The sequence below is a fragment of the Alligator sinensis genome, unplaced genomic scaffold (assembly GCF_000455745.1).
Source record: "Alligator sinensis unplaced genomic scaffold, ASM45574v1 scaffold1213_1, whole genome shotgun sequence".
Classification (NCBI taxonomy): Eukaryota; Metazoa; Chordata; order Crocodylia; family Alligatoridae; genus Alligator; species Alligator sinensis.
The window spans coordinates 585,461-607,878 of NW_005842401.1; the positions used below are offsets into that span (position 1 = coordinate 585,461).

The 22,418-nt window shown below is 39.7% G+C and overlaps 1 protein-coding gene across 1 annotated transcript in view; it reads left to right on the forward strand.

Annotated features, from left to right (window-relative positions):
• RTTN (rotatin) overlaps window positions 1-22,418 on the forward strand; it is a 147,871-nt gene that overhangs the window by 19,828 nt on the left and 105,625 nt on the right. Inside the window, exons 9-13 of the mRNA XM_025211349.1 lie at window positions 9,734-9,849; window positions 14,600-14,770; window positions 18,187-18,399; window positions 19,032-19,144; window positions 20,349-20,475. Coding sequence (XP_025067134.1) covers window positions 9,734-9,849; window positions 14,600-14,770; window positions 18,187-18,399; window positions 19,032-19,144; window positions 20,349-20,475 — 740 coding nt within the window. The remainder of the gene's footprint in view (window positions 1-9,733; window positions 9,850-14,599; window positions 14,771-18,186; window positions 18,400-19,031; window positions 19,145-20,348; window positions 20,476-22,418) is intronic.

Genomic DNA, 22,418 nt, shown 5'->3' on the forward strand with positions numbered 1-22,418 from the left:
GTAGGGGTGGTGGAGATGTGTTGGCAGGTTTTGCATTTCTTGTCATGCATGGCATGGTCTGGATCCATTTGGTGTGTTCTGGGCTTGAGGAAGTTTGCTTCTGGTGATGAGGTTGGCGAGGTTTGGTGCTTGTTTGAAGGCTAGGATGGGTGGCTCTGGGAAGATCTCTTTAAGAATAGGGTCTGTTTCTAGTGTGGGTTGCAGTTTTTTGAGGATTTTCCTTATGGGTTCAAGGGAGGGGTGATGTGTTGTAACCAGCGGTGTGCGATTTGCGGGGGTTTTTCTTCTGTACTGCAGCAGTTCTTCACGTGGTATCCGGGTGGCTCTTTCAAACGTGCGATCTCTCTCTCTGGAGGAGTGTCCTTGTTGGGTGAAAGCCTTTTTAAGATTGGTGAGGTGGCAATCCCGGGTGTTCTCTTCAGTGCAAATTCAGTGGTATCTGAGGGGTTGGCTGTATATCACGGCTTTTTTGGTGTGTTTGGGGTGATTGCTGGTTCTGTGCAGATATGTATGTTGGTCTGTGGGTCTCTTGTATAACGAAGTCTGTATTTTACCATTATGGATACTGATCATCATGTCTAAAAAGGAGATGTTGGAGTTTTCTAGAGAAAGTCGGATGGAGGGATGGTGATTGTTGAATTTTTGATGGAACTCGATCAGAGATAGTAGGTTTTCAGTCCAAATGATGAAGACGTCATTGATATATCTTAAGTATAGCAAGGGTTTGATGGTGCAGTTCTTGAGGAAGTCTTCTTCCAGGTGGCTCATAAAAAGCTTGGCATACTGTGGGGCCATTTTGGTGCCTGTAGCTGTTCCCATCGTGTGGAGGAAGTGTTGGTTATTAACAGTGAAATCGTTGTGTGTGAGGATGAAGTGTATAAGGTCAGTAATATCTTTGGGTCTGTGTTCTGAGTTGTAATCTTGTTCCTGTAGATATGTAAGGCAGGCTTGGATGCCATCCTGGTGTGGGATGTTGGTATATAGACTGGTAACGTCCCTGGTGTTTAGGAGGGTGTTGCTGGGAAGGTGGTCTATGTTTTTAAATTTCTGTAGAAAGTCTGTAGTGTCTTGGACAAAACTTGCTCTGTGGGTGATGAGCCGTTTTAGGAGTGATTCAACGAAACCTGATATTTCCTCAGTTAGGGTCCCATGGTTGGATATGATAGGTCTGCCAGGGTTCCTTTGTTTGTGGATTTTAGGGAGCATGTAAAAAGTTCCTGGGTTAGGTAGTGGGCGGGGGTCAAGGTCTGTAGTTTTTCTTGTAATCCTGATAGAAATGATTTGATGGTATTGTTGAGTTTCTTGGTGAAAAGGGGAGTAGGATCTTCTTGTAGTTCTTTGTAGTAGGTGATGTCAGATAGTTGTCTGTCTTCCTTTATGTAGTCTTCATGGCTTAGGATTGCTATGGCTCCTCCTTTATCTGCTGGTTTTATTACTATTTGGTGGTTAGATTTTAGAGATTCTATGGCCCTTTTCTCTGGTAGAGAGAGGTTATTATGGTGGTGTGTGTTGTTGATTATTTATTTCATTGTTCATTCTTTCCCTGAAGCAGTCAATGTAGCGGTCAAGGTTAAGGTTTTGTCCACTTTGAGGTGTCCAATCTGATGTTTTTGGGGTTGATCTTTTCCTGAGTATTGTCAGAGGATGAGTTGTTGTTGGGAGTGGATTCAGTTTGGTCATGGAAATATTCCTTGAGGTAGAGGCTTCGAAAGAATTGTAGGTCTTTGCACTGAAGTATTTTGTTAGGGTATTTTTCTGGACAGAAATTTAGGCCTATAGAAAGGACACATTTTTCAGTTTTGGTAAGCCTGTGTATGTGGAGAGAGTGATGATATTTGTGGGTTGGTTGCTGCTTTCAGTTTCATCAAGTCTGAGGTTGGAATGTTGTAAGGTGTTGGTGTTGTTCCTCTGATGGTTGTTTTGCGGCTAGGGGGCTTGTTCTTGGAGTAATTTGTTCCATTTCTTCTTTTTATGTAGGATGAATGTTGTAGAAAGTTTTTCGTGGTCTCTTTGTATCCATTGAATATTATTAGGGAAGATGATTGGATTTCTGTCTTTGAAGTTGTTGTAGTATGTGGCGATTTCCTTCCTGAGTTGGTCTCTTTTGGAGTAGATTAGGTGAAGTAGATGATTTGTAATTTTCTCTGAAGTTTTTCTGAGGTAAATTGACTCCTTTGCGATCGGTGTGATGGAAGCCCCCAGTCAGCTGCTTTTTCCGGCACATGGTGAGAGTGACCAAAATACAGTCTCCTGTGTGGATCTGTACTCCTCGCTCGTTGTCTGCAACAGGTGTTTTTGTAGTTGCCATCCCCACATTCACCACTGCCCTCTGCTTGTGTGTACTGTCTGCTGTTGATGAGTACAAAATGGTCTTGTAAAAGTGGTATAAATGTGTCTGGAGGTCAGTACAGTCCAGGTCTTGGAAAGTATTCCCTTTATGCGAATTCGAGTTGTGCGCCATTTTCCAGGAATGCACGTACATCATAAAGCAAGGGAAACCTGTATATATTCATATATGTTAGAAGAGATGTTTTCTGCTTCATAGATTCACTGAGTGACTTCCTGACCCCATTAAGTGAATGACATTTGATAATTACTTCAAACAGGTCAGAATGTTGCACACCAGCTTTTAGTACTAGTTTGGAATGTTATTCTAATGTGATCTGGTGTCAAAGATGTATTTAGAATAGACCATTTCTCAGGGGTTACAGGAGTCCTTCAGTTATGTCTACCACTATAAAAGTTTAACAATTTTTTTTTTTTTCTTTTTGTTTCACCCTACAAGCTCCCAAACAGCTGCTGTAATAGTCTGTGGAAGGCTGGAGTGTTTTCCCTGTTTTTTTTCCACTTACATCTCCAAAGTTCTTCATATGGCTCTATTGGCTTAAGTCAGTGGCTGTCAACCGGGGGTACATGTACCACCTAGGGGTATTTAAAAAGGTCTTGGGGGATATGCAGAACACATGAGAAAAAATTACTAGAGCTGCACCAGTATAAGGAAAATTGACTGCATTGGCAATAGTCTTTTTTTTGCTGATATGGCCGATAAATGCCCTGTGCGTGCACGCAGCCACAGCGCAGCACATAGGCGGCCAGGAGCGCAGCCTGGTAGCATGGAGAACAGCCAGGTTTGGCTGGTAAGTCTGTTGTGAGGGAAGGGGTGTGGTGGGGGGGGCAGATTGAGACCCCTGTGGTTAGGGAGGGAATGGGGCTGGGGCAGGCGCTGCATAGCCAGGGTGGAGCAGGGGATGGAGACATGAGCAGCTCATCCAGTGGGGTATGGGGGGGGGCCGCTCCTGCCACTGCACACACCCCAGGAGGGCAAGAGGGGCATGTGCCCCCAGATCTGCGTACAGGGCAAAGGCAGGCAGACTGTCACCGTGGACTGTGGCTAGGGTGGTGCCTGGCTCTTCCTGGTGGGGGTTGGACCAGGACTGTGCTCGGGGTGCGTGGTAGTGGTACTGGGAGTGGGGGCTACCATGAATTTTGGGGTGGCTGCAGCCCCTCCATAGCCCTGCTCCCAGCACCACCTTCGTCCGCCCCAGTCACTCCTGCCCCAGCCTGCAGGAACAGCTCGCCCTCACCCCGCACACAGATCCGGGGCACATGTTTTCCACCTTCCACCGTGCCCCCCGACAAGCTGCTTGTGGCTCCATTCCATGCCCAGCCCCGGCTGGGCAGCATCTGCCCCAGCTCCATTCCCACCCTTACCGCAGGGGCCTCAGTCTCGCTGTACACTTGTTAAAAAAGGTTGAAACCCCCTGGTCCAAGTGATTATACATTTGCCTGGCTCCTGCAAGATGATCATGAATCACAAGTAGTTAATAACCAAGTCTTTTGTGAGCTTTGTGTGCAGTGTGGACCCCATGAAATAAGGGTTGTTGTGCACAGAGTCCCTAGCCTCTGGGGTAACCCATTTAGCAGTAGTGGTTGAACTACCCTGGGGACAGATTTCTGGCTGAACAGTCATAGGTCCTATTAATATCGTAGATGCTGTATTTGCGCATCATTATTTTAAAAAACTGGTGAAGTACCAGGTAATTGAGGGAAAAATCAACTTTTATAACAAAACATAGAATGTTAAATTATCCAGACAACGGAGTTTCATTTGATTTTTGATTTAAGTGTAAACCTGTTATTGTGGCAGTTAATACTAAGTTTACAATGAACAGATTTGGGAAAAGAATCATTGAATCTCCAAAGGAAAGGTGACTTCAGGGTTTGGAAGGCCTTTTTCTTGACTAAAGAAAGGGAAAATCTAGATGCCATGAGGAGAAATTATAGTAGAAGAGAAAATGCTGGGGAAGGGGGACTGGAAGAAAAATTAGCTATATCTAATCTTCCATAGAATTATTCTTTTTCCTAAGCAACTGCTGCTCAGCCTAGATTTTGGGCATGGAAACTTCCAGGTTGAGTATCCTTCCTTCATTTTCTTGACATCATCTTCCTACTTTAATCTGAATAAAGACCCGTAGAGCAAAGCGTATCTTCTGTGATGTAACTTAGTACAGAAAAATCTGCATGTGATATTCAGCAGAAATTTGAAGTTTTTGTTGAGCCTAAAGAACGCTTAACTGTTTGTTTAGATATAATAAACTGTGTTGTAAACCGAGCCAGTTTGTCTTGGTTTATTCATCCTCTAATTTCTGACCACTTTTGCTAAAAAGTTTGATCTTGCTGTGACGTTATCATCTGAAAATTGAAATAGTATAGACTGCTTTTGAACACACAAAAATAAAGTGAACATGGGGACTAACCAGTATACTACAATTAAAAATAATGAGTTAGGCAATGAAAAGGCCATTGTCAGATGCAGGCCATGTCTACAAACCAAGATGGAAACATAAGTGTAAGCACAAGTACACTATTTTTAACCTAGTGAGCATGGATAACAGCAGTAGTAAAGATACAATTGCTTAGAGACTGTAGAAGTACAGACTGTACAAGCCAGCTGGTGACTGTGGTTACAGACTTGGGTTACTAGTTTTCATCATTGTTACCATTGCAAGCTATCATAGATATGCCTAATTGTGTTACGGTCACCTTTCCATTTCTTCTGTATAGACATAATTGCATAGCTTCAATAATTAGCAAGAAAAAGGAAGAAATGCGAGTTGAAGAGTAATTGATTTATTCTTTGTTAAATGCATTTGAAAATTCTGCAGAATAAATCATTAAAGCTTTGCTTGCTAAACTAGTTTATTACAAAACCTGAAGTAAAACATTGAGGAGCTATATTTTGCTAGAGAAACATTGACTCAAGTCATGACTTATGCATGAGTGTATGATAATGGGAGTCGGTTATTTTGGCTGAAGTCATAGGGGTTTGGGTGGGTGGCTTGTGGGTATGCAAACGTAACTGCTTTGTTCCACAGTTCTGCTCAACAGTTCGTTTTGCATTTTTAAATAGTGATGAATTCTGAACTTTCCTAATTAAGTTTTAATAACTGTTTCCTTGACCAGTGTTGTGGGTGAGCTGCACATTGGTTGCTTATCTTTGAACCCTTTTTATGGTGAAGGGAAATGGGGTATATCATGCTGTACTTCTAAACTTTTCTCAATAATTGCACAAGTATGCCTTCATACAGTAATTTAATTTTCCCTTGCCCTTTTAGTAATGAAACATTTATACACATTCTAAATGCAGTTGGATCACTAGCCAAGATACTTGTAAAAGGGGGCTTAACCTCACTGAATGTGGATAAATGCTTTAGTCTTATAGTTGAAGGAAACATAACTATATTTGACTCCTGAAATGAATTAGGTTAGTTTAGTATCCAATTTTAAAATGCCTAGTGCACAAGGTCGAGAGAACCTCCTTTTGAAAATGGTTGTCTCCATTAATTTTGGGCTTTCAAGAACTTTCTAATACCTAAAGAGCTTAAGTTTGGGTAAGTAATGAGTGCTTGATGTTAAACCTAGTACTATGTTAAAAATCTTATTTTGCTTTGTATTGAAGGCAACACAGTAGCTTAGTAGTATTCAGTAGACCATATATTTTAAATGCAAGAAGCCTCAGGTCAGAAGCTTTTCTAAAATAAAAGGATATATAGATAGATATCTATATGTATATCCTGAATTGAAACTCGTATACATTTCAAAACAATAAAATAATTCAGTTGTATACATCTTAATGTACTACTCAACTTTTCTCTCACCTGACCCTTCCTTATTAAAAAGGTGTTCATAATGTAAACCAATCTTGATCAGATGTACACTTTAAATATTTTTGGGCCTTCCTAATCAGCAGGGTTTGGTAGTAGCATTTGTTTCCTTGTACATTAGAAATGTGTTACACTCCAGAATCTGCTTGCAGAATTGATAGGCACAATTATATTGAATGTAGGAATAGTCATCATTATTTTAAGGCACCTTCTTAGGGGCAAGTAAACTCCTGGTTTTTATTAGAAAAATGGTGCCATTATTACTACTTATTACTAAGAAACTTTTTTCATATGCTTGCCAATTAGAGCAAGCAAGGGCTCTCTCTTTTGCCCTGTTCTTGTAAGTTGCTCTTGAGGAGGATTTCATCTGCAGCTTCTGGCTTGGCTTTAGGTAAAAGCTCCACTGCAGATACTCTCCTCCACCCTCAAAGTTGCATCTCCTTGAAAGTTGTCATCTTTTCATTGCAACTTCTAGAGTGGTTCCTAAGGATATGTCTATACCATGACACCAGCATGTCCAAGCTGAGATGGTGGGCAGGACCTGCTTGGGACTCTCCCTCCTGCTAGCTGACTCCAAATGCAGTATATTTTGGTGGGCCTGCTTTGCCAAAGCAGCCACTTTCAAACCTTGGCCTCCTGTGTTCTTGAGAGTTACTGCTTTGGACAGTCCTAAAGTTGTGTCACCTCTGCTGTCTGAGTCATAGAATATCGCAGCTGAACTGCAGGAAAGTGCCACCACCATTATGTAACACAACTGAACTGCAGGAAGGGCCCAACTGGACATGCCACCACCATTATGTAAATAGTACTGCATACCTATTCTCCACAAAAATCTCTCTCCAAAACTAGGGAAGCTTAAGCAGGGAAGCTGATTTCCCTCCCCCATGCTAGAATAGGAGCATGGGGACTAATGTTGCTGCTTCTTTCCCTTCTGTGCCTGCTATCAGCATGGAGAGAGGGGTAGAGTCCAGTCTTCAGCATGGCAGATACCGTTTTTAACCCTTTCATGGCCACTGATAAATTGGCAGTAGCTTTCTGGCTGGTCAGACAAAAGCTAAAGTGAGGGCTAAAGGGTGGAGATTTCACTATCATGAAACTATTTCTATACTGACAATGAAAGCCAGTAACAAATTTTCCACAAAAATTCCTCCACAAGGTTCCTACATGGGTTGATTTTAGGTAAGGTGCATCTCTGAACTACTGCAGTGTCAAGTAATATGAGATTTACAGCAGTAATAAAATTTATATCTGGAAGTCTATAAAACTTTATATGCAAATAGTCTCACTTTTTGGTCAGATTTTATTGGGGAGTTTTTTTTTCTTCATGTTATACAAGCATTACCTTTTTTTGACCCATGAGTATCCTCTGAACAGTTATTTACAGTAAGGGAAGGGACACTTTCTGTGCCGCAATGCTATTGCTGAGTCTTTCTTATGCCATTTAGGAATGCTAAAAAAGAGTGCAAAGATACAGTAGAACTCTCACTGATGGTAGGTGTGGTGTTATGTTTTATGTATAAACTATTTACTTTGCACCCTCCTGGTTTGGTATAGGTGCTCTCTAGCAGCCTTAGAATGCACGCCCAGTTCAGGCGGCGGGATGTGTCCCTGGGACTTGGGCGCTGTGCTGCGTTCGACCCCGAGGGAGGCCCCGACACTCGCTTGTCACGACTTGATCTTCCTTTCAGTAGTGGGGTTCTCCCTTGCAAACCGGGCGCTGCCCCTTGCAGCCATTCTTGGGGCTCCACCTCCCCTACACCCCAGTCATACACCAGCCTTCAGGATGATGAGGTAGTGGATTGCCATCTTGTCTCTTTGATGTTCCCTCTTACTCTTCTCCCCTCTTGCTTGTCCCTCAGTATCTTTCTTCACCCCGGGGGTCTACGGGGTATGGGACTGGTCCTGCCTCAACATCTGTTTTGGCCTTATCTTTGAGCCATCACATTCGACAAGGCTACCTCCACTCCTCTTCTTGACCCTTCGGGTCAATTGGGGATGCCTTCCTCAGTTCGGGCTCTGGGTGCCCTTCAAGATGCTAACATAAAAAAAAGAGAAAAGAAAAGGAACAGTAGGGGTTCGGGCCGCAGCCCACCCCACTCACGGCTCCGGCATCTGTGGTCGTCGGGATCCCTTGACGCTATCCTCCTTGGCCCGGCTGCCCTGCCAAGTCGGATGTTTACCCTTTTAAGGGAGCCAGGACTCTTCTGGTGGGTCCCCGTCTGGCCCCCCACAGATCCATTGCTTCTGTGGTTCTGATTGCCCGGGGAGCAGCTTTGCCTCCTATCCCTGGCTTAGCTGCTGCTCTGCCTCCGGCTTTTAAATCTGCCAGGCAGCGGGTTTCGATGACATCCACTGGTGCTGCTCCCAGCCTCAAATAAAAGTGGCTGATGAACCGTGCTGGCAGCTCTTCTCGGCGCAGCGCAGATTTTCCTGTCAAAGGTAAGTAAGCCCCCTTCTTAGGGCTTTTGGTTTCGTCCTTCTGGGAGCTCAGCCCAGCCTCGGGTCCCACCATGAGAGGGTGTTCCAGGACCTCTGTTTGTGTCTCCCTGAGACACGCTTATAAAATGCGTCTGGAAAAATGCTTGAGCCCAAGCCCCTTTGCGTTGTGTCCCCCTAAACTGATACCTAATGGAAAGTGAGCTGGATTAGAGTTTGATTGTAAAGAAAGGGGACAAGTTTTGACAAGTATCCTTTCTAACTTAGGACCTATATTTTTGAGGGTTTTTTGGAGGAGATTATTGTATATGAAACACTAATGTAGGTATACAGGGGCCAGAATCTGATGGCAGCTATGTGAGACCAAGGAGACCCAGAACTGGAGTATCTAATGAGTAAAAGTAATCGCAGAATTCTTGCTTGTAGCGTGGTTACTGTTGAACTGTTCTTACTTCATACAGGTAGCCTGAATATTATCCAGTCTCTTGTATTTCTTTCATCAGTTTCTTTCTTGTTAAACATAACAGAACTCCAGCAATTGCAGTTTTTACTTGCAAACTTTATAAAAATGCAATTAATTTTCTGAAAATTCGTATAGCACAATGGGAATATAATGAAGAAGAAAAATCCCAACAGCCTTTTGTAAAGAGAGTACTATTATAGCTAGACTCAATTTATGAGTGGCAAGCTAGCCATTGTGAATCTAAGAGGGTTAAAAGAGGCTTCCCAAGTAGAGTATGACTTTCTCAATAAGAGTTTGACTTAAATAGTGAGTTTCATTAGCTTGCCGGTGAATAATTATCTAAAGTAAAAATAAAACTGTCTTATCGTTAGAAATGTGAGGGATTGCTAATATTTTCTGGTATAGAGCAAGTCCTCTAGCACATGAGCTCTCAATGTTCTCGGTAGGAAAAAAAGAAAAACCAGTCATTAGTCAAAGCTATTGCTGAGTGTTAACAGTGATGAGAATTGGTGCTAGCTGACTAGCATGAGGCACAAAGAAATTAAGTTCTGAGATGTTCGGAGTTCTAGTACTCCTTGCTTAACAGGGTGGCTTTCTGAACATTAAATGATTTAATATCCTGTCTCTGTTGGAATTCCTGTAGCTTCTCTTTTCTCATTTGCATTTCTAGGCAGTAGAAAAGTGACAATGCAAGTTCTTGAATTGCTTGCTGAAGACATATTTCTTATCGGTGATGCTATATCAGAAGATGTTTGGGAAGATAGCAGCCTCTTTGGATTAGAGTTGGTAAGTTTAGGCAGATTTTTTTTCATTAAATTTTTGTTAATGGTATTTAATAGCTTGTCTTTTCTGTAAATATCTGCCGCTTCTACTGGAGAATACGTACATCTGATCACAGATTTTACTTTTTCAGATGCTAAAACTGTAATAATGTCAACAATTTAATGTTATTGGCGTGATTTTTCTTTTAAACTCTAGTTTTTCTTTTTTAATAGAAAATACTGAAGTTTCACCTTAATAAAATATCCAGTATTAATTTTCATTTTCTGAATGTGTTGAATGAAACACACATTTAGGAAAAGGGAACTGAGGGCTCCTATAAACATGTAGTGAGGCTGCTCTGATGTGCTGTAAATCGAGTCTGCTCTGACACGCTGAATTAATTGAGTCTGCTGGAGTGCAGAAACTAATGTTCTCCTGGAGCCTCCAGTGTCATGTGTATCAGTGTCCCCATGCTGAAAATGGCGGCGGGGTGCTTTAAACTAAAACTTGTTAGGTGAGCTTTAGTTCAAAGCACTCCACCACCATTTTTCAGCACAGGGATGCTGATACACACGACACTTGGGCACTTTTAATTAGCATGACTCGCTAACTAAATTGCGCCCCCTGCCCCCTGGAGCACATCTATAAATGACTTGAGAAGATTTACTTATACTAAACCCAAAAGGACAACAAGATATGAGTGACTGGTTTAGAGACTACTCAAGAAAATTAAAAATGGAACATTGCTCTGAAGAACATCAAAGGATATATGAAACTGTTTAGCAAAACTCAGGAACAACTTTCTAAGTGTAAGTACTGTAAGATAGAAGACAGAAATGAAAATTGGAACATTTCAAAAGGCTTGTATAAAAACGTACATGAGACAACACACCAAAGCATGACAAGATATACCTGGAGGGCATAAATACTATTTTGGCCTGTTCCATTTTGGAACATGTACAGTAGCTCAAGCCTTCCAGGCAACCCGCAATGCACTGTCCTCCCCTCTTCCCCTCCCTGCTTTCACCTCACTCCTTTGGTGGGCCCCCAACACTCGAGGTAGGCTTCAGACCTCCCAGATTACTGTGAGACTCTGTCTTTAGCCAGGATTCCCATGGCAAGGGTGTAGGATTTCTCAGCCATCATGGGGAGAGGCCACAAGGTCTGGTTCTTGGAAGGATGGATGTTGTTCCAGGAAAGTAGAGGCAAAGCAGACACTGAATTAGATCCCTTTCCTCCTCTGCAAGATGGGGGTTGAAGAGCTGCACTAACTGTCCCTGTGGGAACTGGGAGAAACTAAGCTGCAGGTCATTGAAGTTCTCTGTTTTACCGCATAGCTGGGGAGTGCATGACGCAAAACTGCATGCAGTGGCCACAGTGATTCTGAAATGGAGTCCCCCTGCCATGCAGGCTTCCCCCAGCTTGCTGGCTCAGGTCTTGGTGAGCTGTACTTTGAAACATTAAAAAAAAAAAAAGGAGTATTTCAGCCAGACACACAGTCCTGTGTCACCTGCCCTGGCAAAAGCACTTCAGAATTCCAATTCCCCCATGCTCCTGCCCAGCCATACGGGGAGGAGACAGCCTTTTCTGTCTCCTCTCTGTGACAGCGTGGTGGCGGGGCTTGGTCTGTGCTGGCCCACAACAGATGAACACCAGCCAAGGCTATCATGCTGCTCTATGATGGGCCCCTGGGATGCTGGGGGACTGAGACCTAACTTCAGCTGTGACAGGATCTGGTACAGATGTTCGATAAAGCGCTCTAACCTTATGTGCTTGAGTCTGATACCACATTCCTCCAGGGGTATTTTAGAGCAGGATCCATCATTTTTAAAGTGCTCCTATGTGCCGTGAATGTCTGTTCGGTTATGACTATAGAGCGCTCTCTGCACACTTATTGTGCAAGAAGTGTAACATCTGTACCTAGCCATAGACAACGCATACCTACACCTGCTGGGGAGACTCAAGAGTGGGGGAGGAGGGTAGCATGTTGGCTGAATTTGCCAAATTTCTTCAAATTTCCCTCTAGCCTATATACTATATTTATAGCTGACTTTCTAATAGGGGCATACTTTTCCTGAGGCAGCCTTTGAGAACCTAAACTAAGTTACTTACTCCATTTATTTATTTCTGAAAACTAATAATGGCATAGTTTGTGTGCTGAAATTAATTATTAAATTAGCATTTTAGAAGAGAATTCTACTTATTGTTTCATCCCAGAATACCTTCCACATATTCCTGGATATCAACACTCCCAACTCTCTGCTTCCAGGATGACAATTTTTTTTCCTTCCCTTTGATATCTTTTAAAACACAGGGGATCATTCATGATAAATGCATGACAGAATAAAATTTAATATCAAAATACTGGGTACTGTAGTGGTTTTATTTTCATTTACCTGAATCTAATATGCACTCATTTAGTTTACATATCAGTATCACAGACTAGGGACTACCATGGAGTTTAAGTTCAGCTCACTTCTGAGTCCACAAGGCTTCGCCTTGATTATGAAAATGTCAGCAGGTATGAAATGATACCTCCCATAGTTTTGTAAAATTTTAAACATCTGATGCTGTGTATGCTGTTGTGTCAGACTTTTGCTGGTAACATTACCATAATTGTTATTTACAGGACCCCAGCAGTGAATGGCAGATTTCCTATTGCTTTAACCTCCTGGAATGTAATGCTGATTTCAGTCTTTCAAGGGCTGTTATTATTGAACAATATTAAGACTACACTGAAATTTTTCCTGAATGTTTGGTGTCAAATTAAATTTTAGTCCTCTGACTAGCTGTTATTTGGCTTGGATAAATATGCTTATTTGAATAGGACTGATGTGAAAATAGAACACTTTCTTTTATATAGAAACAGTCAGATCTCTCCCTCTTCTTCCAACCAAGATCTATACTAAAACTTGACCGTTGTAGAGGTATTTTCTAGGAATGTGGAAGCAACCTACCTCTAACCTAGCACACCTATGATGCAACAAAAATTCTTTAGCTAGTACAACTTATTCAAGTCAGGGAACTGGTATAAGCTCTATCATCAAAAGAACAAGTATACACTGCAATTATGTTTGGAGAGAAGGGGTAAAGCGTTATTGGCAAACCCCTTAAAAGGTATGTTTGTATAAGCAGAGCAATGAATCATGTAGAGTCAGTTTCAGAGCTTGGATATGTGAAATGGGCACTTTGCAGGGCACTGTCCTATTCTTTACTGACATCCCTTTAATACGGCGTATGCTTTCCGTACTTACTAGTTTTTGTAGCTTTTCCCAATTTGATGTGCTGTGGATTGAATTAATGTGCTGTCCTTTTCAGATACGGTTCTTAGTAATATCAATTGCTTCAGATTCTCAACATTTTGCTTTGGGTTCATAACTAGTAGTGAGACTAGTGTCCGTTAGAAGAAATTAAACTGATTCTATCCTTGATTTTAAAATACTGCTTTAATGGGCTTAAATCAGAGGGTTTAGCTGCTCTGTTATTGAGTCAGGAAGAAATCAATGTTCTGTAGTCTCTTAGATTAACATAAACCTTTCCTCCTTGCTATGTAAGAATTCACGACAGTATTTACTTTAGAAGAAATATTATTTGATTCTCACGTTTCCTGTAATTTCCTTAAATTTCGGACCTATTGGGTGCATCCAGATGAGTGTGGAGGTTTGTTTTGCTGGGGACAAGTAGCAGCGGCATACCTTGTGCTGCAGCTGCTTGTCCCTGGGGAGTGTCCATGCCACATCCACTCTGGCATGTGGCAGGTTACCCCCAGTGGGGTAGGGGAGGCTAGGGCCAGCAACTGTGCTGCCTCCAGCAGCCTTACCAGAGATCCTGGGGGCCTCCCAGGGTTGCAGCTGTGGCAGGAAGCCTGGCTGGCAGCTTGAGTGTGGCTCTGGTTTTTTGACCCCAGAATCTCCCAGGGTCAAAACCCCCCGCTGTGCTGCAAGGTAGCAGCATGAGGAATGCCTCCATGCGTGGTGTGTGGCACCATAGAGGGGTCTGCAGCATCCATGTACCGTTTGTCCATTCTTATCAGAGCGTGGGCACTGAGTTGTATTAAATAGCATGCTAGCTGTTAAACATACCTCTTTTGTAGAATTTCTCTTCAGCTTTGACACTTACAGTGACCACCATTTTTTAAATCTAGTGTTGTGAATGATCAAAAATAAGGTGAGTTATATGTATATCTGACTATCAGATACCTGTGTTCTAGAAAAGAAGGTTTTGCTAACCTCCTTTTCTACATACTCCCTTTCTTGTGTCCAAAGAGCTGATTTCATTTGCTAGTGATTCTATCTAAGGTTCCTAATTTGTTCCAGAGACACAGTATTCTTTCCTAGTAAGAGTAATAGAACTAATTAGAACTTTGCTCTCAATGTTTCTCTTACTGGATAAAGTTTTCATTCTAAAGATTCAAGTTAGGATCTGATGTCTCCACTCTTAAAGTGTTGTGTTTATGTAAATATGGCAAGTGACAGAAGTTCAAAACAGCTCCCTTTTTTTGTTTTTAATATATTTGCTTGGGGGGGGAACAAAATCTAAGCTAAATAAACATAGGAAATGTTGAGGACAGTTCCAGAACTTTTAATAGTATTTTTATTTAAAAGAAAATCAAAATACTACTACAGTATTTTATTATGTAAAATGAACTATATTTGTCTTTTTAATATTTACCTAAATATGTCAGTTTTATTTGTTTGAATGATGCTATAATGCTGTGATATTTTTTTCATTATGTTTTCCATTGACATTCTTGTATGTTTGTTTTCATTTGCAGAAAGATAAGCTGCTTACAGTTTTTAATTCACTTGGAGAAACCATATCCTACCACAAAAGCAATGTCAGTTCAGAGCAACCTGAGATGATGATGGTGCACCACAGAATGGCTTTTATAAGTATTTCACTTTTCACGGTCCGATTGTTACAAACCCTTCTCCCCGTAGAAAAGGTGAAGAGGAAGATTAATTATAGCATTGTTTATAATAACAACAGCAGCAACAATAATGATAATGATGGTATTGATGAGGATGATAGTAATAGTAATTCTTGTCCTTTTGTAATAGTAGGAAAGTTTGAAGAACTAGTTCTCTCAACTAGTTTGTGTTTGGTGCTAGTAGCTAGTTGGCAAGATAAACAGGCTGGTGGATCTTGCAGGTGGTAGAGTCATGGAATTAAACAGCACTCTACCATCTGCTATGATTTTAAAGCTTCAAAGGGTCTTAGGCCATGATCCAGTACTGTTTTTCTGCAAAGATGGGTGTTTTTAAATACACTTTTTTCCATATTGTTTTTGACAAAATCCGGTGTTGTTTGTCCTCTATCATATTTCCAGCCTAACTATGAGAATGAGATCAAAACTTTATCATCAGCTAGAAGGAGGTATAGAATGTTCCATTCAAGCCTTGGGCAGGTCATATTTGCATGAGCAACATTTGTTCAAGTTTAAAATAAGCCGTAGGGGACCTGTCCTGAATCCCACCAGGCAGAAGCAGGTGGCTTGAAGCAGTAAAACTTCCTAGTGCATTTGCTGGCCAGTGTGCACGAGGAAGGGACATTGGTATTACATAGCAAGTATTCTCTCATGAGAGTGTATTGTTAGCATCAGGATTAAAGCCATCATTGTACAGTGATTAAAGATGTGTCACTTCCAGGTACTGTATCTTGGAATTATATTAGTTCAGTAGATCGGGTCATGCAGGAAACAGACTTGAATTGACCTAATTAAGTGCCTGACTTACACAGGGCTTAAATGCTTAGATTGATTAATTGGATAAGAGTTTTAATAGGATACTTAAACAGAAACATAAGTTTATCACTGCTGTATTTTTTTCAAAGCAGTCAAAGAGCTTAGTGGTTTGCAAGGCTATGCTGCCCTCTACTTGTTATTAGCAAGCTATACTCTGTTCAAATAGTTATTTTTGTTTCACTTATTGTTCATATTAAAATAGTGAAGACCTTTTAGTTGACAGCTAGAATATGAAATGCCCTTGGCAATGCATTTTGCAGTGATCTTAATTATTAATTGAAGGGTACTGCGTGCAAAGTAGTATTATGTTGTGTTAAAGGAATCAGAACTTGTGGTAGAGGTGATATCTTGTATTAGGCCAACTGGATGTTTGCAAAATAATTTTTCTTTATTTGCAAGCTTTCAGGCACACACACCCTTCTTCAGGCATAGGAGAAAAAATTGTAAAAGTTCTCCTGGGTAGAAATGAAAGTTCATATTTGTTGAAGGTGTGGTAAAATCTCCTGTTTGGAACAATTCATTTTATGCAGATTAGGTTCAGAGAAAAGTTGGAATAGTCTGTTTACCTAGAAGTTGTTTGGTGACGAGCAGGATGTAGTCATATTTCCTTCTGGTTATGGTGTTTCATATGTCACACAAGTGTAAAAAGATGGAATGCTCTTCTGCACAGGAATTTCTTATGTGGTGAGGTATCTCTGGGCTCTGTGATAATGCAAATTACCTTGAACAAAGGCAAGAGCAGGGTCTCAAGTTTCAGGTGGTAAAACTTGCTCCTTCCTTGTAAAATTATGAATATTTCACTTATCAAATTTTAGCTGTTTTTTTTATCTTCCATGTGTCAGGTATCCAAGCTGTAGCCGTATTGGTCTAGAGGCAAAAGCAATCAGTATGTTGTGTTACACAGTCTTGCAGTTTCTAAGTTTTAGATAGCAATCTAATACCATATTTACCCAAATCCAAGATGACTTTGACTTTAAGACAATCCCCCAATAATTATAGAACAATTAGATTCCATAAAAAGAGCATTATAACAAATTTATAATTTTCCCTTTATAGAATCTAATTACTGGGAGGGTCATAATAAATTTATCCCCAGCTGCAGGGGCTGGGGGACAGGCTGCCTCTCCCATGCACCTTACTCTTTTGCCACCTCTGCCCACCGCCCACTGCCTGCATCCCTGCTGCCTGTCCCCTTACTCCCTCTGCCCTTTGCCACCCCTGCCATCTCTCCCCCCTCCTGATACCTGTTTCCCATGTGCACTGCTGTCCTATTCCTGACCTGTGCAGCTGCTAGATTTCCCCACACGTGCTGCTGCCACATCCCCTGCCCTGTGCTGCTGACATGTCCTCCTACACATTTGCTACTGATCGGTCAGCAGCTCGGGTCAGGGGATGTGGCAGAGCACACATGTGGGATCGGGCAGCAGTGCTGGTCAGGGAATGGGGCAGCAGCATGTTGGGTGTTGAAGCAGCAGTGCAGGTCAGGGGATCACATGCTGCTGCCCATCCCCCTCAATGTGCTGCAGGCCCATCCCCTGACCCTCACTGCTTCCCCACCCCGCACCCGATTCCCAGCTCGTGCTTCTTCCTCATCCCTTGCTTGATCCCAAAGTGTGCTGTTGCCCCATTCCTTCCTTGATTCCAGACCCTACTTACACCCGGTCTATGGAACTGAAGGTTTTAGAAAACATGGAAAATTCTCTTTAATGGCTGTACATTGGAATTCACCACTTTGCTCTGCATCTTAACTTTCTGGGGTGTTTTTCCCAGAAATTCTGCAGCCTAACACTTGGAAGGATTCTTCCATGCATATGGGGTTATATGACCCCAGCTGTCTTTCCTGCCCAGAGCAAGAGGCTGGATCCGATGATCTCACAAGGTCTCTTCCAACCTTAAACTTCTGTGACTCTGTGAATGATTTGCCATTAAGTAGCATATATTTGACTATTACACGATTTCTTTCTAGTTCTTGGGAAAAAATGTAGCCATACTAATTCAGTTGCTTATGTTTCCATTTCTATTCTTTTGTTGCTCAGTACAGTAGCAGAAGTGTGTGTGATTTGGGGTTTTTTATAATTCTGTGTGAACAGCAGTTAAGTGATATAGTTATCAGATTTCAGATGATTAATTTTAGCTGAGTAATCACTTAATGCTACCTAAGCCATTCTTGAATCTGGTGATGTGTTGTATCTGGCACAGTGTTACGTTGTTTAGGATTTGTAGAAATACTTATAAAGTTAAAATCATGACAGGCAAAGGCCTATAAAGATAACTGGAGGTCTGTGTATAGTTTGCCATCTAGTGGTTCAACCTTAGAATTGTTGTAACTGACCATCCCATGGCTGGATCGTGTGTATATTTCTGCACACTGTGGCAGCTCAAACTCCAAGGCCAAAAATTCAACACCAACTTGCATCTGGTTTAGTTTGTATTCTTTGCAAGTCACTTTGCATATTTTGCATATTGTTTTATTAATTTTACTTAAAAAAAAAATCTAAATAGCAGCACTGAGGATTATGCCAGTTTAATTCAGAAGTGGAATTCAGTAGCCAGTGTTTGTACTATGTTTCAGTATATATTTTTTTCTTTTTTACAATTCTCCCTTAACTTCTTTCAAGGCCAACAATGTGTTACCAGAGAGCTTGCTGACTGCTTTATTTGTTCTGTCCCTGGACATGCCCTTTTCTTTGGAATATCCAAACACTCATGAATCTGTTGCAGCCTATATGGAGCAGATGAATTCTGAGAACTACAGCATTTATAAGCAAGCTGCAGAAGCAGCTTATTCAATTGAATGCACTTGTAACTTTATGATGGATACCCATAAGGAGGTATGAAATTCAATGTCACCACATGTACAAAAATGTAGATATAATTCTGATATAATTCATAAAGTTAGCTTAATACAGATGAGTTTGCAATATTAACTAGGTTTGTGAAGTTTTAAATCTTAAGATATCTATCTATCTTTATCCTCATGTGGCATTTTTATTTAGAATAATTGCTTAAATACATTAAGAGCACAAGAACTTTTGAGATGTATAAGGATATAGTTTATGCTTTGTGGTCCTAATGGCATGGCACGTTGGGCACACTCACTTTTCTTTGAAATTTTAATGGTATTTGTCAAGGCTCAGTGTCTCCTGCAAAGTAATCAGCTGTTCATTGGAACAGTCCATAAAAGTGAGACACATATTTGACCCATAACTTTTTTGTTTTAAATATATCTAATAGTAACTTTTGCTTGTTATTCATGGGATTTTAGGGGATACAGTGCTTTTTTTTTTTTTTTTACAGAGGAAAGTTAATTGAGCCTTAACTGAGCTAAGCCAAATATCACCGAATTGTCCACATCTGAGCATGTATAAAAAATATTGTACTAATTTTTTATATCATTAGCACTGACTTTCCTTTTTTCTTTCTGTCTTTTTTTTTTTTTTTTTTTTTTTTTTTTTTTTTTTAGGGAGAGAAGAATCTTTTTGAGTTAATAGAATTGGCAGATCAGGCCCTCGGTAGTCTTTCTTACCATCAACACTTTCCATTGCTTCAGGAATTCATTCATATTTGCTCTAATATGTAAATAAATTACTATTACTCTTAATATAGAAGGGAAATATTTTCCTTTTATACAAACATTGTGTTTCTTATACTGTTTCAGGAGGAGGAGGAGTAAAATTTTGTGGAAGCTTGATATTTATTTGTGATCTGAATTTTGGTCTTGTTCTGATCATTAATTTATCCAGTCATATCATAAAAGAAAAAAGAAAGTTGTAAATTTGTGTGGGGGAGCTAATACATCAAATAACTTTACTTATTAATTTTGTTACATCTAGAGTGGATAAATAATATTTTAATCTGTTTCTGGAAAAAAAGAATATTGCATTTTTTGATTGGAAATTTAGATTTTAGATTTTTTTCTCATGCTTTGGAATTTTCAGTTTTAATGAATGCAGTTTCTTAGAAAAATAATGCTTTCTGAAAGTGTGAGCAAACTTTAAAAGCAGTGAATAAAACAATTCATAGCGTGAAGAAAAATGATTCTCTTAACGTTCTGTGTCCAGAAATGTAACGTCTACTCTTCTGTTTCCTCCCATTAATTATGCCCACTAAGTCTTTAATTGCTACTAATGACCACTGTTAGTTCTAAACAATCAAAAGTTATGCTTTTCTTCTCTGTCTGCATTGTAACAGTGATTAGACTATGATATTTTAAGCATGCTTTCTAATAGTTTGTTTTGCTCATGTATCAACTTTACTTTTCTTAAAAATGCCTATTTGAACTATAAAAACATCAATCTATAAATGTACTGTAGTAGTAGTTTTGGTTATACAATTTGATATGATAAGACACCTATCTATTTTGAAAGTAAAACTAGTGTCACATGTACATAACTGTGAACAATATTGTATCTTCTTGCATGTCACATGCCCCCCAATAAGATGCACACTTTTTTGGGGAAGGCTAATTTTTGGTAGAAAGGTGTGTGGTATGTGAGTAAATATGGTACTATACATTGCAACTTCACAGTGCTGGGGGAAAAATACAAAATGATCTGATTCACTGTATGAGTGAATTTAAAATAATTTATTATTCAGGATTACTACTGTAAATATTTTATAAAGAATATTGAGCAAAATAATGGTGATAAACTTGATATTGTGAGACATTTTATATAACTCCTCTATAACTTAGTCTGTAATATAAACAGCTTTATTGATATAGTACAGCAGCTCTATAGTAGCTAATTTATCTTGGGCATTTAACTGTTTCCACTTACAGCTGGAAGTCTGCCCAGACTAGTCCACAGCTGAGGACTGAGAGCCAGAAGGTGCTCCTCCATTTGTTGTCTCATCCTCTGCTGAATATAAAAAATGAAGCTTATCGGTGCTGTCTGGAAACTGTTAAGGTTAGAAAGAAATTGGTTTTGTAATGTTTCTTTTGAAGAAAATATGTATTTTTTTGATGATTTCACTCTTTTTCTAGTCCACTGTTTATTTTGTAGTACTAGATGGTATTTGAAGTCTACTGTTTTGTTTGTAACATCATGAAGTTCAACTGATTACAATTGTGCTCCATAAATTTTAATTTTAAGTAGTGGAAATGTTCTAGAATCTGAGATACAAATGGATTGATAAATTGATGTGATACATTTAGCTTGTTTTGAAGGACCTTTGGCATCTCCTAGTTTATTATTTTTTTTAAATTATTTATGTTAAACAACTTTAAATATAGTCTTTTTCAATGTAAATTATTTTTGCTTCACAAATGAGTTTACATATTCCATTTGGCTTGGGTACTGAGGTTAGATTTTTTTCAGCCTTTTGTTTCTTGCCAGTTTTACTTCCATCTCATGCTATGCCATTTGAGTTACCAGCTCTTTTCAGAGATTTTTCACTTCTTTAAAAAAAAATAAAAAAATTCGTACTGACAATTTTAATAAAGGACAAAAATGTTCACAATCTTGTTTTTAGCTTTTAATTAATTAGCGTGATTTAGAAGAAAGACAAAAATGCATCTATACAACTTTTTCACTACTTTGACTTATACAGATTCAGAAGAAATGAAAAAAAAGTTAACCTTTTCTTGAGTCTGTTGTTTTTACCCCAAAAGAGAACAAAATTTTAAAACTCCAGTTTCCTTTTTTCTTCTTCTTACCTTATTACTGTTCATTATTAAGGTTTTTGTACATCAGTTGGTAGGAGGGATATAAGCGTAAGCTTACAGTGCAGTTGTAAAATGCAGTGCAGTCCTGAAAAATACTGTCTAAAAATGGCAACTTTATTATCCTGATCTGCTCACTGTGTTTTAAAGGTCTTCTGTATTCACTTTGGGGAAGATTGTGGGAATACTCTTTCCTTTTTATATCTGTTAATTTATTTCTGAAGAGTTAACTTTAATTTAAAGAAGACGTGCAAGTTTTTTTCTTAAATGTTTTAATTTGTAATCCTTTACACTTATGCAATTCTACACAAGCCATTTACTGGTGTGTACGGCCCTGAGGCTATAAATAAATGTTGCATTTGACATGGTCCTGATTGTTCCAGGATTTTACCTGGATCACAACTGGATCAGCAGAGTCCATTACACATTTGTGTCCCTCTTCCAAGTTTTATTGCTGCTCCTCTAACAGTAGGTGGCCTGCAAGAGCACACATCCTAGACAGCTTGTTAATACTGGCTGTAATAACCTTAAAGACAGCACCATGATATCCTGGGGGGAAAAGCGATAGCACATTTTTATCCAACATACTTTGACAGGCCATGAAGTGGAACAGCAGCCTTGCATATCTGTAGGGTTCCAGCACAACACACGTTGTCTTGGGACAAACGTGATATCTGTTTATAGCCTGAATGAATAATTTAACCTCGGTATCTTTATTACTGCTATTTATTCATTTAATAAAATACAGGCCGAATTTCAAAGCCAGCAGTTGAAACCAAACATTATTTTACTTGGGAGTTGGCTAGAATTTGTTCATTTAGTGGTAAATACTACCAGGCTTCAGGAATCATCACTGTTCTCAGTTTGTGCAGCACCTAGAATGCTGTGGTTCTTCACTAAGATTCTAAATGTTGTTACAGAAAAAATAATATTCATACTACTAATTTGAATCATCCTACATTTGGTGATGCCTTACAAAAATTGGCATTAAATAGATGATCTAAAATATAATACCAGCATTTGTAAGCAGTTTGAATATTGTTGGTTATTCACATTTCACTTTTACTTCTGTTCGTGATGTCATAATTTTACTAATTCTCAGATTTCCTGGTCTTCCAAAGTACATAACTCATTTCTAATTAAAAAAAAAAAAGGAGGATTAAAGTTTTTCTTCTAGTTGATTTATAC